General features: G+C 57.8%; 1 protein-coding gene across 1 annotated transcript; it reads left to right on the forward strand.

Moving 5' to 3' along the window:
* The first annotated feature begins 699 nt into the window (after positions 1–699).
* TMEM82 (transmembrane protein 82) lies at positions 700–4,181 on the forward strand. The gene is made up of 6 exons (XM_060080043.1): positions 700–787; positions 930–1,002; positions 1,204–1,378; positions 1,998–2,415; positions 3,579–3,766; positions 4,092–4,181. Exons 1-6 carry the CDS (start codon positions 700–702, stop codon positions 4,179–4,181), a joined length of 1,032 nt encoding a protein of 343 aa, XP_059936026.1.
* Positions 4,182–15,557: the final 11,376 nt, after the last annotated feature.

Consider the following 15,557-nt stretch of genomic DNA (forward strand, 5'->3'; position numbering starts at 1 on the left):
CTACTTCAACGACTCCCCTCTGCTGGCAGCCTCAGTCTCCCGCCCCCTGAACCCACACCCTTAGCTCTCTCTCCTCCGTCTGAGAAAGGAGGATCCAAAAGAACTGGGGCGAGCCAGCCCCGCCCCTCAGGCCAAGTGAGGCCTGCCACCTAGTGGACACGGGGAGGATCGTCAAGGCGGGCTGCCCTACGGCGCAGGAGGGGAGGGCCCAGAGCTGGAGCCCGGGGCGGGAGAAACGCCCCCTTCCAGACCTTGGGCTGAGAGGGCAGAGCCTGACCTCAGGCTGTGGGGAGATCGAAGCCCCCCTTCCAGACCTTGGGCTGAGGGCGGGGACCCACACCGGAGGCTGGGGGAGGGCAGAAGAGGCGAGGCCTGGGGCTTCAGGAAGGGATGGGTGGCAAGGCCCAGGGGTGGGTTGGTCTCTGTGCTGAGAAAAGCAGGACAGAGACCAGCCCACCCAGAGATGCCCCCCACCCCATGCTGCCCAAATGGGGAGCCCCTGGGCAGCGGTCTTAACCCAGCAGCTCAAAGGTTTAAGGCCCTGGCTCTCCTCCCCTCCCCCTCCTCCCTTCCCCTCGCCTGGGCTTTTGACCCCTCCCAGCCCCTCCCCTCGCCTCCACCACCTTTGCCCGGTGGTGGTGACGTTGCGGTGTCTCTGGCGCAGACCAGGCCGGAGGCTGGGGCTGGATCCTGGCGGCCATGTTCTCCCTGCTGTCCCTCCCCTCCTGGCTCCCCAGCCTCCCCTCCCTTGAGTGGGGCTCCGGCCTCCTCGACGCCCTCCTGCAAGGTGAGCCCCTCCCCCATCCCCCTCAGCCCCGCCCCCTCCGGGGCACCAGCCCAGCGCAAGACGAGCCCCATCCACGTGCGTCCCCCACCGCCCCCTCCTCTAACCCTACCGAGCTGCCTACCCTCCCTACTAACCCCGTCAGGCCTCGTCGGGGCCTGCGGAGTCTCCGTCCTGAACAACCTCCTGAAGGTCTACTTCTTCGTGGGCTGTACCAAGTGAGTGCCCGCCTCCCCGGCCCCCTCCCAGCCCCCTGGAGCCCACACTGCATGCGACTCTGGCCTCCTCCGAGGGGAGGACTGGGAGGAAGAGACCACCCATCCCTTACCCCCAGGGTGTGGCTGGGGGCACCGGGACCCCCTCCAGGGACGAGGCTGGTAGTTCTGCCCCTCTGCCCCGTGCCCTCTCTGCCTCCACAGTGACCCGGAGCGGCAGCTTGAAAAGGAGCGGCTGCGGGCCCAGTGGGCCTCGCTGGAGACCGTGCACCTGGCAGGGCTGGCCCTGATCCTGACCGTCGTGGGGGTCCGGGTGGCCGCCCTCGTGGTGCTCGAGTTCTCCCTCCGGGCTGTCTCCATGCTGCTTTCCCTGGACAAGGTAAGACCACAGGCAGGTGGTGGGTGAGGACTGCCCGGCCCTGGGCCCTAGTTTTCACCCCCAAATACAGGAAACTGGGCCGGTTGTCATCGCCAAAGCCGAGTCTCCACTCAGAGTGGACACCACCCCAGTCCAAGAAGATAACACAGCAGCTCCCGGATGTCGAGAGCTTCCCATGAGCCAGGCACTCTGCTAGATGCTTTGGGTGCATCATCTCATCCTCAGAACCACAGGGGGTAGAAGTCTGCTGTGATCCCGATCTCACACATGGGAAACTAAGGCTTAGAGATGCTACGTGGCTTATCTGTGGCCAACAACCAACAAGAAGTAGAGTCGGGCTTTGAACCCAGGTCTTGAAGGCTTTGAGCCACCACCTTTCAGCAAGCAGATAGGTCCCAAGTAATAATCATGATTGAAATTAAGCTGAAAGAAATGATCCCAGTAGGGCTTGACCTGAAGGCAATATTCCCTCTTCGGGAACGGCCCCTGAGGTTCCTTCGGGCCCCAGCCTCCCACAGAGTGGACCACCTGTACCTTGACACCCTCTGGGTCCCCGTGCGGTGAGGAGTGGCCTGAGCGCACACAATCATGGCCCCTCTCTGCCACCTCCCCCGCCCAGGGCACCCGGGGCACCGAGAGGCTGCAGCTGTACCTACTGTGCCAGTACTCGCTGGGCTGCGGGCTGACCTGCAGCCTGAGCTTCCTGCAGGAGGGCGCCCCGCACCGCACGCTGAACCTGCTGCTGGGCCTGGGGCTGGCCGCGCTGCTCCGCTCGGGCACCCGGCGCCTCCGCCACCACGTCTGCCAGCTCTATGAGCTGCACAGCAGCCAACGCTACTGTGGGGTCTGCCTGGGCCTGCTGACTGGCGCTCACGGCCTCCCCCGGCTGCTGGGCCGCGCCCTGGCGTTGACCTTTGCAGTGGGCAACATGGCAGCCGTGGCCCTCCTCAACCGGGACTTCCTGACCACCTCGGAGGCTGTGCGCTTCTGGATGCCGCTCGCCATCTGCTACACCCTGCTGGTCATCTACATGCAGGGTGAGGGTCGCGGGCGGCAGTTCATTCACTCGACACTCACATCCCACCGTCTGACCCAGGCCCAGCGCTGTGCTAGGCCCTGGGGAGGCTGACGACACTCAGACCCTGCCCCTGCCATCCCAGAGCACCCAGCCTGCTAGCAGGGGCCATGCAGTGGGGCAGCTCAGATAAGGGTGCAGCGTGCAGGGGGAGCCTGGAGACACAGTACTTGAATTGGGCCTTGAAGGATAAGCAGGAGCCCCTGGGAGAGATGAGGGAGCAAAGGAGATCCTGGCAGAGGGAACCATAAATGCCAAAGCCCAGAAGTGAGACAAGAGGCAAGTGGAGCGGATGAGGTTGGCTGGGTTCACAGGGGCCTGATGGAGAGCTGTTATCATCCTGGCAAGGCAGTCTGATGAGAAGCCATAGCAGGGTTTTAAGCAGGGGAAAGTGACCTGATCAGATCTGGGCTCTAGGAGGAGCCACCTGGCTGCAGGGTAGGGATGGGGTGGAAGAGTCAGAACGAGGAAGGGCAGTCAGGCAGGCAGAGCAGCAGGTGCAAAGGCCCTGAGGTGGGAATGAACCTAGCATGCTTGGTGAAAACTTGGATCGCTGGGGCTAGAGAGCAAGGGGGACCAACTCAGAGATGAGATGAGGTCGGAGAGGGGACTCCGGTCACGTGGGGCAGGACCTCACAAGGTGAGGAGTTTGGAGTTTACTCCAAATGCAGTGGGAAATCCTGGGAGGATTATAAGCAGAGGAATGATTTCATCTCGTTAGTGTGTTGAGAAGGCTGCCGGCTGCTGAGTACACGCTGAGTTGTAGGGTCAAGATCAGAAGACGGGAGCCCAGTGAGGAGCCTGCTGTGAGAGATGAAGGGGGCTGGGACCCAGATCTACTTGGTAGGAAGAGCTCATAGGGCTTCCTGATGGACCGGACGAGGGAGTGCAGGAAAGAGGAGTCAGGACGACTACTGTCCTGACTGCAGGGGGAGACTGGGGGTGGGCAGTGAGGCCTGGGAGGAAGAAGCGCCCTTGTAGTTGCTCGGAGTGGGGCTGCCTGGGGGAGGGGAAGGCACGCGCTGAGGAAAGCGGGAGCGGGAGCTGGGGGGTCCAGGCAACCGACTCAGCTGGACCTCAGGGCAGGCAGACGGGCAGCCGGTGACAGGGACCGTGTCTCTGCAGAGGAGCAGCAGCGGCATCCCGGCCTGCAGAGCCAGGTCCAGACGGTGCTGGTACGCATGTGCGGCCTCTTTCTGCTGTTGCTGACCGTGGGCCGTTGGCTGGACCTCGTGGGCATCCTCTCCTCCCTGCTGGGCGAGTTCTGGTGCCTGCTGGGCACCCGCACCCTGTTTGATCTTTGCCAGATACAGGTGGGCACCCCCTCCCTGAATGTGCCCCAGACACTGAAGCCCCACTCCAGACAGCCCTGGGAGCCTCGACAAGTTTTCAGAAGAGCCGGGGTGACCTCCCTTGGGGTGGGGGTCGGAGGCAGCTGGAATCCCCTCTCCCACCTGGGGTTAACTTTTGACCCCTCAGTAGCTACTAGGAGCGGGGCGGGCGCCCCCCACCCTATCCAGTGCCCCAGAGGACCCCGAACGGGAAGAAGGTCCTGAAACTCTCGGAAGGCTGAGGCCCCCCTGCGGGATGGGGGAATTGAGTGGCACCGTCCATCCCTTCCTCCCTGCCTGCCCTCAGGATTTTCCATCCCAGAGGCCTTCCTCGTCAGCTCCAAGCCAGCCCCAGCCCTTGGCACCTGCCCAGCCGCAGGGGACGGCCCCCTCCTGACTTACCTCAGCAAGGACCTGGAGTGTCTCAGAGCTGCCCGGGCTCACCTGGAGGCCTTGACCCCAGGATGCTGTCTGGCGGCAGAACGGCAGGGCTGCCCCCCACCTGGAGCACTGGGGGCCCCCTGGAGGGAGGGGAGGATTTGGGGCTGGGCCCCTCAGAGGGTGGGGACGCATGGAGGCTGCTGGATTAACCCTCTTTTTCTCAGGGTGGGCAATGGATACAGCCCCTCAGCCCTGCCTTCCCGGAGCGTTGGGGGGTGGGGAGAGATTGTATCCTCAGGATGGCTTCCCCCTTTATCAGCCTCCCTTGCCCTTTCCACAAACAGTAAAGGTGATTCTCTCAGATTTGTCTCAGAATCATGAACACACAGAGAGGTGAAGAGGCTTTTCTAAGGCCACAGAGCTCTCCGACTGAGGCAGGCTCCTGGGATATGGGCCAGCTGGGTCCCTGGGGTTCAGGAATTTAATATTGATGTGGCTGAGGACATGACAGGGATGCAGTGGCGTGGATGGGCACATGGTCTGGGACTCACCTGCTTCTTGGGTGGATGATGCCCGCATCCTGTCCTATCCTAGGCTAAGAAACAACTGGAGGGAGTATGATGCCTAGGCCTCTGTTGGGGCCCTTGGTCCCCAGCCTCTGACCCTGACACGAGGATCCTTCCCGTCTCAGCCCTGTTCAGCCTTGTATCCCCAGCAGGGCCCAGCTCACGAAGGCCACAGAGTATGTGGGAAAAGGTTGGGTACCAGCTCCTCTGCTTACCTGCTGTGTGGCCTTGGGTAGGCCACTGCCCCTCTCTGAGCCTGTCCGAAGAACAACTACCATGTGTTGGGCAGTGCGCTGAGCACTTTTATTATCTCATTTCATTTTAACATCAGCCCCAAGAGGCAGGTACTCATCCCTTTTTGGATTCAGAAACTGAGGCTCAGAGAGACTAAGTAACTTGCTCAAGGACACACAGCTAGTTAGTGGCAAGGCAGGATTTGAATCAGGTAGCCTGACCTGCAGAGTTCAAGTGCTGTGCATGTTCCCTGCTACCCACTTCTTTTTTTTTTTTTTTTTTTCCTGCGGTACGTGGGCCTCTCACTGTTGTGGCCTCTCCCGTTGCGGAGCACAGGCTCTGGATGCGCAGGCTCAGCGGCCATGGCTCACGGGCCCAGCCGCTCCGCGGCATGTGGGATTTTCCCGGACCGGGGCACGAACCCGTGTCCCCTGCATCGGCAGGCGGACTCTCAACCACTGCACCACCAGGGAAGCCCACTGCTACCCACTTCTTGTTGAAGAATTGGGGCCAGGGAAACTAACAGAGGTGGGCATAAAAAATACGGCAGGTCCATTCCTGGTAGGTTCTGGAATGTTGTTCCCACCACCTTTTGTCCAGGTTAGCCTGAGGCTCTACCCACACCCATGTTCTCCTGGCCCAGGCACCCAGCCCACAAGGCAGTTTGTGTCCATGGGGATTGAGGGCCCCAACTCAGAGGCCCTTTCCCAGGAGGGACCCCATAGAGCAAAGGAAGCTGCCAGCCAGGGGGCTTCCAAAGGGGTTGAGAGGGTCAGGTTGTCTGGGAGAGGCAGGGGAGGCACCAGGGAGGAGGTGGGACCTGGAGAAGGTTCTTCGAGGATTCCAGGCTCTAATGGGTCCCACTTCTCAGCAAAGCCCACCGTGGTCACCCAAAGTCTACTGCTTTGGAGCAGACAGAGTCTGGCCTAAGATTCCACTCCCCACCCTGGGTGCACCTGAGATACAGGGACAGCCTGGCCCCAAGGCCGGACAGGGCGGTTTCAGCTCATTCCTCCAGGAATGGCCACCAACAGACAGTTGAGCCCAACTTCTGATCCCCTGGTCTCCATCCCACCCCCAGGAGGGGCCTTTCAGCTGCAGAGTAACTGAGGTGGGGGAAGTGCCTGTGGATGCCCCTCCCCCAATACAGAACCCTGCCCCCCTCTGCCTGGGAGTGTGCTTGGTTCCCTCTGGGCAGGAAACTTGCCCCAGTCTAGGAGGAAATGGCTCAGTTAGGTGAGCACAAGGCCAGCCCCTTGCCAGAGCCAGACTGGACACCGGGTTCCAACTCGGGCCTGATGTTTTTGCTGGAAGGTTCCCTGGCCTCCCAGCACCCCCCCCCCCCCCACAGCCCGGGACCCGGTGCGGCCAGGGCTGGGAGGAGATTGGACTTGGCAGTCCTTTCCTTTTTATGGGCACAGGGACTGTTTTCCAAACAAAAATTGGGCCACGTGGGCTGGAATAGTATTCTTTTCTTATCTATTAAATTATTTTTGTGAAAAATCTGAGAAGGGTATAAAAATTAGATCACTCTAGTGAGCCCTACCAAACAGAGAACTAGGCCTGAAGTCCAGAGGGTAGAGGAAATCGAAAAGGTATGGTCTGCAACAGGGGCATGAAGCTGAACTTGTTCTGCCACAGACCATGAGATCCCAAATCCTGGGCCCAAAACAGCATCCTTCTGAAGAGGTGGGAAACCCGAGCCCCAGTCCCTGCTAAGAGGGAATGGTACCTCTGGAGAACCGGGGATTGGGGTGAGCCTTCCTCCTCCCTCCTGAGCCCCTGCACCTGTGGGTGTTCTGAGCTATGGCATTGTCCCTCTGGATGTCCTGCATTCCCTCCCCTATTACTGAACATCTGCATGGGGCGAGGCTCTGGGGCAAATACTGAGGATGAGCAAGATGCACAAGTAGCAACTGGTGCCGGGAAAAAAAAAAAAAAGTTGGGTATGGGGATAGAGTGACGAGTGAAGGAGGGTGTATTTGTTATCTACAGCTATGTAGCAAATGACCCTGAAACAGCAGTGTAAAACAACAGACACTTATTGTCTCACTTTTTCTGGGGGTTGGGAATCCAGGTGCAGCTTGGCTGGGTCTTCTGGCTCAGAGTCTCGCAGGCCACAGTCAAGGTGTCACCCAAGGCTGTGGTGTCATCCTAAGGCTCGACTGGAGCAGGATCCACTTCCAGTCTCACTCACATTGCTGTTGGCAGGATTCAGTCTATAATGGACTAGTGGACGGAGGGGCTCAGTTCCTCTCTGGCTATTGGCCAGGGTCTCCCTCAGTTCCTTGCCATGTGGGCCTCTCCATAGGGCAGCCCACGACATGGCAGCCAGCTTCCCTCTGTGATGCAAGTCAGGGAGACAGACAGAAGATGAGCAGGACAGAAGTCACCGTCTTTGTAACCCCGTGTTAAAAGCGACATCCCACTCTTTTGCTGTATTCTATTGGTTAGAAGCAAGTCGCTGGGTCTAGCCCACCCTTTAGAGAAAGGGATTACACAAGGGCATGGCAGAGAGTGGGGGTCCTCAGGGGGCCGTTTTAGAAGCTGCCTTCCACAGAAGGCTTCTTTGAGGAGACCTGAATGGACTGCAGGAGCAGGCCAAGTGGAAAGCTGAGGGAAGAACACCCCAGGCTGAGAGAACGGCACAGGTAAAGGCCCTGAGGTGGGAACAAGCTGGGAGAATCCAGGGACAGCAGGAAATTTAGCATGGCTGGAGCATCACAAAGAGGATGGAGTGGCAGGAATGAGGTCCCAGAGGTGGACAGGGACCAGGTCGCTCAGGGCCACAGCCAGCATTAGGAATTTATTCCCCTGTGATGGGCAGCTAGTGGAGGGTTTGCACATGGAGGTGACATAATCTGACTTTTACGTTTTTATTTTATTTATTTTTATTTATTATTTATTTATTTTTGCGGTACGCGAGCCTCTCACTGTTGTGGCCTCTCCCATTGCGGAGCACAGGCTCCAGACACGCAGGCTCAGTGGCCATGGCTCACGGGCCCAGCCGCTCCGCGGCATGTGGGATCTTCCCGGACCAGGGCACGAACCCGTGTCCCCTGCATCGGCAGGCGGACTCTCAACCACTGCTCCACCAGGGAAGCCCTGACTTTTACGTTTTTAAAGGATTCCTCTCCTTGCTGTTTTTAGAATAGACAGTGTAGAAACAGTAAACCAGTTTGAAAGCATTTGAAACAACCCAGATGAGAGCACAGGGGCGTGTACCAGGGTGGTGGCCGTGGAGGTGGCCAGGGTGGTTGGATTCTGAACATTTTTTTTTTTGCGGTATGCGGGCCTCTCACTGTTGTGGCCTCTCCCGTTGCGGAGCACAGGCTCCGGACGCGCAGGCTCAGCGGCCATGGCTCACGGGCCCAGCCGCTCCGTGGCATGTGGGATCTTCCCGGACCGGGGCACGAACCTGTGTCCCCTGCATTGGCAGGCGGACTCTCAACCACTGCGACACCAGGGAAGCCCCCTGAACATGTTTTGAGAGATTGATAAAATTTCCTGGTCAATTAGATGTGGGCTTGAGGGAAAGAGAGGAATCCTGGGAACTCTTTGCTTTGGGACCTGAGCAACTGGGTGAATGAGATGAGGGCCTCCAGGGACAGAGCAGGGCTACCCCTAGCAGGTGTGGTCAGCATCAGTGGAGGGTCCAGGTGTTGTGAGGTGTGTGATGTGGTCTGGAGTTCAGAGAGACCTCTCTGAGAAAGAGCTGCAGAAACCAATCCTGAGGGTTGAGGGGGAGTTCCCAGGACATGGGGTGGTGGTGAAGCCCAGGCAGGTCTCAAGGCTCCTGAGTGGGCTGAGGGATGGAGGAGGGGTCGGGTCAGTGTGACTGGAGCTGAGGAGGCAACGGGCACAGTGGCGGGAGATGCTGTCACTCCCGGAAGTGGGCTGGGGCCAGATCGCCAGGACAGGGGAGGGGTTTCACATTTTCCCCAAGAGCGGTGGGAGCCACAGAAGGGGTATCGGGGCCTGTGATGCCCACGTGCTGCTTTAGCGAGATGGCCTGGCCGGCTTGGAGAGTGGATTGCAAGGAGGAAGAGCAGGGCGCATCCAATTTTAAGGGTCTCCTTTAGTGACTTCCCTGGCGTTCCAATGGTTAGGACTCCGCACTTCCAAGGCAGGGGGCGCAGGTTTGATCACTGGTCAGGGAACTAAGGTCCCACATGCCGCATGGTGCCAAAAAGAAAAAAGAAAGGGTCCCCTTTAGAGAAAAAAATACAAAATTCATATGAAAGTGAATATTGATTGAGAATGAGAAAGAAAAGCAGGACGAGCTGCTGGAACCTTGGAGATTTGGGTCCTTCCTCTGACATCTCTGTGGGCAGTTTGCCAGGAACACTTAGAGAGAAATGTTTCCTGAGTGTAACCTGGCTGCTCCTCCCTCCTAGAACACTTCATTACTTCCAGAGACCGCCAGTCCTCACAGGGGCCGTGCAAGTGAGAGGCCTGAGCATAAGTTTCATTAACTTCACAGTAAGCCCATCTCTGCAGAAGAGAGAAGTGGGGAGGCCGGCGAGGGGCCCTGGCAGGGTCTAGGCCACATTACACTTCATCAAGGAGGTGTCTCAGGGATGGGGGTCCTCACTGCCAGAGAACAGTGAGGTGTTGGATAGATGCTGCCAGGGGTGGAGGCTCGCAGTGAAACGGGAGCTCAAGGAGGGGCCTGGGGTCGGTGGGGGAACGGGGCCCTGCCCCTGGCAAGCAGCCAAGGGCTTGGGGCAGGCCCAGGGACCCTCCCAAGTGAGTGATGCCAGGACTTCCTTTCCTCTGTCCACAGAAGGGGCTCTGGCCTTCAAGGCCTGGGTCAAGGAGGGGCCTTTCCAGCCCACTGAGACTCACGCCCCCCCGTGGCCACCCCACACGTCCCGCCCCTCACCGTGAAGCCTGTGCGGGTGTGCTTAGTTGAGGGGGGCCCGTGGGAACCAGGGGGTCCGGCCAGAGCCAGCTCAGGACACTGGACCGGGAGGGGATTAAGAGCCAGATGTTGTTGTCATGGCCAGGTCTAGAGGCCAGGCCCTGCCTGGCCCAAGTGGACACAGGCTTGGGGCCTGAGAGTGGGGAACTCCATGTGGCTATAACTGTGGCTTGGTTACTCCCTACTTGGTTTTTGAACACACTTGGCCTGTTTAGTAAAAGGGCTTGGAGATAGACTACATGGGCTTGAAAGAAGCTTCCTAATGGAGATGACCCTGAGCAAGTTACTCTCTCTGTGCCTCAGTTTCCCCACTTGTTGAGAGGACTGAACAGGTTGATGGAGGTAGGGCACTTAGACCGGAGCCTGACTGTGGCCTCTAGTGCCCTCCGCGTCGCCCCCTCCCCACAGGGGACTGCAACTCAGTCTCGGCCAAGCCCTTCTGATGTGAAGGGTCAATGAACACAGCTGAGTAAGAGGGACTGGGAAGGACGCACTGGCTCAGGCGGCAGAAGCAGGAACGGATCTCCGCGAAGGAAGAGAATGAAGAGGTCTCCCGCCTCCCCGTTTTGTCCACCAGACCGCTCCCCAGGTAGAGGAAGAAGAAGCACGTTTGCATTTTGTTTGCAAAGAGCTGCATGAGGAATTATAAGCCTGAGCTCTGTATTTTTCTTGCATTATTTTCCCCCAGCCTTCAGGACGACCTTGTAAGGAGTTGATTGTTCTTTTCTCTATCTTCCCGGAGAACGCTCAAGGTTCAGAGAAATTAAGTGACTTGCTCAAGGTCACAGAGCTTATAAGTGGGGGAGCCAAAATCCAAATTCAAGTGGGTCTGACTCCAAAACCCAGGCTTCTTAACGGCTCACTACCCTTTACTACTTCTCATGTGATTTGCATATGCAGCTACTTAAGACCCCCTACTCTTACTCCTGCATTTCATCAGAATTACTGAGACCCTACTATGTGCCAAGCACTGTGCTGGGTGCTGGAGACATGGAGAATAATAAGACACAGCCCTGCTCCCAGTTTGGTGGGTAAAGCATATTGGTTCAACCCAGCAGCCTTGAAATGAATCCATAGGATTGACATGAGTCCTGACACCTGGAGGAATCAGGGCAGGCTTCTCAAAAGTGGTGACAGTGGTGCAGAGTTTGGAGGAAGAGATGATCCAGACCCGTGCAGTCTCACCAATATTCCTCATGACTTTGCTTTCAGCAACAGAAATAATTTTAACTGGTTGAAGAAAAATGAAGAAAAAAGAGAATGCGTTGGCGCCTGAGATCCAGAGGTAGGACTTCAAGCACGGCTGGATCCAGCAGCCTAAGTGATGTAATCAGTTATCTCTCCTTTTTTTTTTTTTTTTTTAATTTTTTTATTAATTAATTAATTTATTTATTTTTGCTGTGTTGGGTCTTCGTTTCTGTGCTAGGGCTTTCTCTAGTTGTGGCAAGTGGGGGCCACTCTTCATCGCAGTGCGCGGGCCTCTCACTATCGCGGCCTCTCTTGTTGCGGAGCACAGGCTCCAGACGCACAGGCTCAGTCGTTGTGGCTCACAGGCCTAGTTGCTCCGCGGCATGTGGGATCCCCCCAGCCCAGGGCTCGAACCTGTGTCCCCTGCATTAGCAGGCGGATTCTCAACCACTGCGCCACCAGGGAAGCCCTCTCCTTTTTTTAAAAAATAAATTTATTTTATTTATTTATTTATTTTTGGCTGCATTGGGTCTTCATTGCTGTATGCAGGCTTTCTCTAGTTGCGGCGAGCGGAGGCTACTCTTCGTTGCGGCGTGTGGACTTCTCATTGCAGTGGCTTCTCTCGTTGCAGAGCACGGGCTCTAGGCACGCGGGCTTCAGTAGTTGTGGTTTGCGGGCTCAGTAGTTGTGGCTCGCGGGCTCTACAGCACAGGCTCAGTTGTTGTGGCGCACAGGGTTATTTGCTCCGCAGCATGTGGGATCTTCCCGAACCAGGGCTCGAATCCGTGTCCCCTGCATTGGCAGGTGGATTCTTAACCACTGTGCTACCAGGGAAGCCCATTATAGATTTGGGTCTCCTTCTCTATCATCTTTGCTCTGCTGTCCTCTGTCTTGGTCCAAGTGTTGGCATAAATGGTGCCAAGCTTGCATTCCTGTCACCCTGGAAAAATACTGCCTCTTTCTACATAGTTCCAGCCAGGCATTGAGAGTGGGAGTGAGTTTCCCAAAGAGAAATTGGGTGCTGCTACCAGAATCCGAGAAAGTGATGCTAACTGACAGGAACCGTGATGTGCCTTGGATTCTCCAGCAGAACCAAGTCTTCCTTCCCTTCAGCACTTTTGTCCATCTCACTATAATATCCCCAAACCTCTGTCCTCTATATGATGGGAAGAGGAAAGCAACTCACCTGAACACCTACTAAGCACCAGGAAAATTCATCCCAACAAATCCTCACAAAGCCACAGGGAGGTTCTGCTATCCCAGGTTCACAAGAGGAAACTGAGGCTCAGAGAGAAGTGACTTGCCCAGGGTAACAGGCTGGCATGTGAGAGAGCTGCGGTCACTCACAGATGCTGATGTTACTCATATCTGTGCTTGCCCCCCTCCCCCTGCAACCTGCCCCTGCTACAGCTTGTGGGAGCCCCCACTTCCCTGCACTGCTGCACTCCTGCCCAGCCCCTAGCACAGTAGGTGCTCAGGAAACAAGTGTTGAACTGACCTGACTTCAAGCAGGCAGAGTGGATGATGCGGGGAGGGGTAGGAGCAGAACCGGGACAGGGAGGCCCAGGGGGGGTTCTGAGGCTGTTTGCCAAGCAGTAGACCCCAACCCGGGTGTATAATTTCAGCTCCACACGTGGGCACCCCTAGGCTAGGACTGACAGTTCTGCTCTGACCTGGCCCAGGCGGAGCCTGTCCAGGGGAAAGGCAATTGGACCAATGGATGCTTCCCCACCTTGGGGTCACCGGCTCCCTGGGGGCTGCAGCTCAGGGAGCCTCAGAGGAAAAATCACAGAGGGGAGGACACCCCCATGCCACTCTCCCCAGGCTTGTCACTCTTCTTGGATCTAGCTGCAGAGCAAAGGGACCCTGTGAGCAGAGAGCTCTAGAAACCAGGTGAGAGTGACGTGGGAACAGCCAGCGCCACCACTGGTGGGGCACCAACTCTGGACCAGGCCCTGGTGTGCCCTTTCCCTGCCTCTGTCCCCAGCAGCTCTGCAAAGGGGAGCTTTCATGTCTTCATTCGAGGGCAATCAGTCCAGCTGCCCCATGTTACAGGTGAGGAAACAGAGCCTCCGAGAGGGAAGGAACTTGTCCAAGGTCACAGCCAGCACCAGGGTGCTAGGAGTTAAGCCTAAGTCTGACCCCAAAGCCCATGTTTTCCCTACTGCCTTCCTCTCCCTGGAATGCCCTCCCCCATTCCTCTTGTGGCTGGTTCCTCCTATCTCCTCCCAGAGAGGCCTGCCCGAGCCCCACCCACACCCCTTATTCTGTCTCAGCCCCTTGCCCGTTCCTTCATAGCACACATCACCGCTGGTAATTATATTCATTTTTCTTGGGAGTTCCCTGGCGGTCCAGTGGTTAGGACTCAGCGCTTTCACTGACTGCCAGGACCTGGGGTTCAATCCCTGGTCGGGGAACTAAGATCCCGCAAGCCAGCCGAGGACACAGTAGGTGCCCGACTGCTCTGTGGGCAGTAGGTGCCATGTTCCCCAGCACACTGGACAGCAGAAAATATCCCCACTGCCCTGGATCTTGCCCCTGTCTCCCACCCTTCCCTGCCACCCAGGGTCTCAGCTGCCGCGACCCTAATAGAAAATGGAGCCCCCTTGCTCAGGGGCTTGGCAGAAAGCTGCTCGAGCCTGGCAGGACAGGATGGGGGGAGCAGGGCCTCTGAGCTGGCAGACAAAGGGCGTGTGTTCTCATCCAGTGCACTTCCTGGGTTTCCATTGCAGGAAGCCGGGCACCTGCTAAGGTGACACCGACACCAGGGCTGGTGCGGGAGTCCCTTGTCCAGGACGCTCCTCTCCACCCTGGAGCAGCGGCAGAGGTGGGACAAGCGACCAGGGGTGTTGGACAGCCGGTAAGTGGTGACAGCTGGACCTCACATACCCCTTGGACCTTCCCCCTTCCCAAGCCAGTCTTAGCCCAGAGCAGGTGGGGGGAGGCCTGGCTCCTAGGTGGAATCGCTGTGACCTTAGACAAGGCTCCAGATCAACCCTTCGGTGCCTCATTGTCCCACCTGGAGTTGCGGTAGGTGGCTCAGGGGTGTATCATGGAGGAGAGGGAGGGCAGCTCCATTTTTATTTGTTTTAAATAAGCTTCTGGGTCACAAAGCACTTAAAAAGGGGGTCCTATGGCTGAAAGTGTCTGAAAACCGCTGGATCGCACTTCCTCCTTAGGGTCCTTCCTGTGGCTGACGTCCAGTGGTTCCCTCCTTCCTCCTGGGGGAAGGCATAGGGATCTTGCTCTGAGCAGTGCTGCAAAGGGAAGTGACCTTGCCAAGCTGGAGAATGAGCCTGAGCAGGGGCTCAGGCAGCCTTGAGTGTGAACCTCCCTCTGCCAAAAAGCGAGGGAGTCACTTCTCTTCCCTTCTTGAAGGGTAGCAGTTGTACCAGCCCCTGGGACCGCAGGGCAATGTGTGTGCCCCGGGGCACCCACTGGTCTGGGTTTGAATCCAGCTCTTCCACTTGCCTCTTGTGTGACCTTGAGCCTCTCTGGGCCTCAGTTTCTTGTCTGTGAAGCAGGGATAATCAGCCCTTTCCCATAGGGCTCTCCCGGGGATTAAATGGAAAGGTGTGTAGGCCGAGCATCAGATAGAAAGCCCCTATAAACGGCAGCTACTGTTATTTCTGTTGTTATTGTAGAGTGGCTGAGAGGATCGAATGATAAAAGGGATGACAAGGGGGACGGGAGCGGTGACAAGACGTAGGTGAGGGATTTAAGGAGGCAGGATGAGAAGGAGGAGCGCGGGACACGGTGTCCAGCTCCCCCCCCAACCCCCACGAGTGTGGGCCCCACAAGAGCAGCCCCGGAGCCCTCCCCGCCAGCACGACTGCAGCTTTGGGCCCGCAGAGGGGAGCCGGACCCTGCCTGGCCGCCCCACAGATGGCGCCGGGTCCCGCGCTCCTCTGGCCTCAGCCACTGTGGCTTTAATCAAAAGAACAATCTGTTTGCCTCTGAATCAGACCCAGATTCCTTTTCCCAGCAATGTTCCCTGGGCCTCCAGGGACTCAGGCGGCCCATCCAGGCTCCATCTCCTGCCCCAGAGCCCAGCCTCGGCTTCTCCCTCCCCATTCCACGTTTGGGGGATGGGGGTGCAGGAGGCGGGAGGCGGTCAGATACAGGGCCCAGGGTGGCAAACCGGGTGACCTGATTGCCAGCTGGGCCCTGTCGACCAGGCCTCCTGGAGGAGCCTGTCCCCCCAAGACTCTAAGGACCCGCCTGCAGAGGGCTTAAAGGCCCAGACAGGTCATTACCCCCATTTCAGAGGTGAAGAAACTGAGGCTCAGGAAGGTGGAGTGACTGCCTAGGGTCACATGATTCAATCCAGATCCACCTGACTCTTAAGACCTGGGGAGATCCCAGGCCAAACTGGTGGAGCCACCAACCCAGGTGACTGGGGGAGGGGGAGGGGGAGGACCACTCTGGGTTCACAAAGGAGGAAGCCTCCCACCCTCCAGGCCTGGGTCGAGGGGAAGGG

This window comes from Mesoplodon densirostris, chromosome 2 (assembly GCF_025265405.1).
Source record: "Mesoplodon densirostris isolate mMesDen1 chromosome 2, mMesDen1 primary haplotype, whole genome shotgun sequence".
NCBI lineage: Eukaryota > Metazoa > Chordata > Mammalia > Artiodactyla > Ziphiidae > Mesoplodon > Mesoplodon densirostris.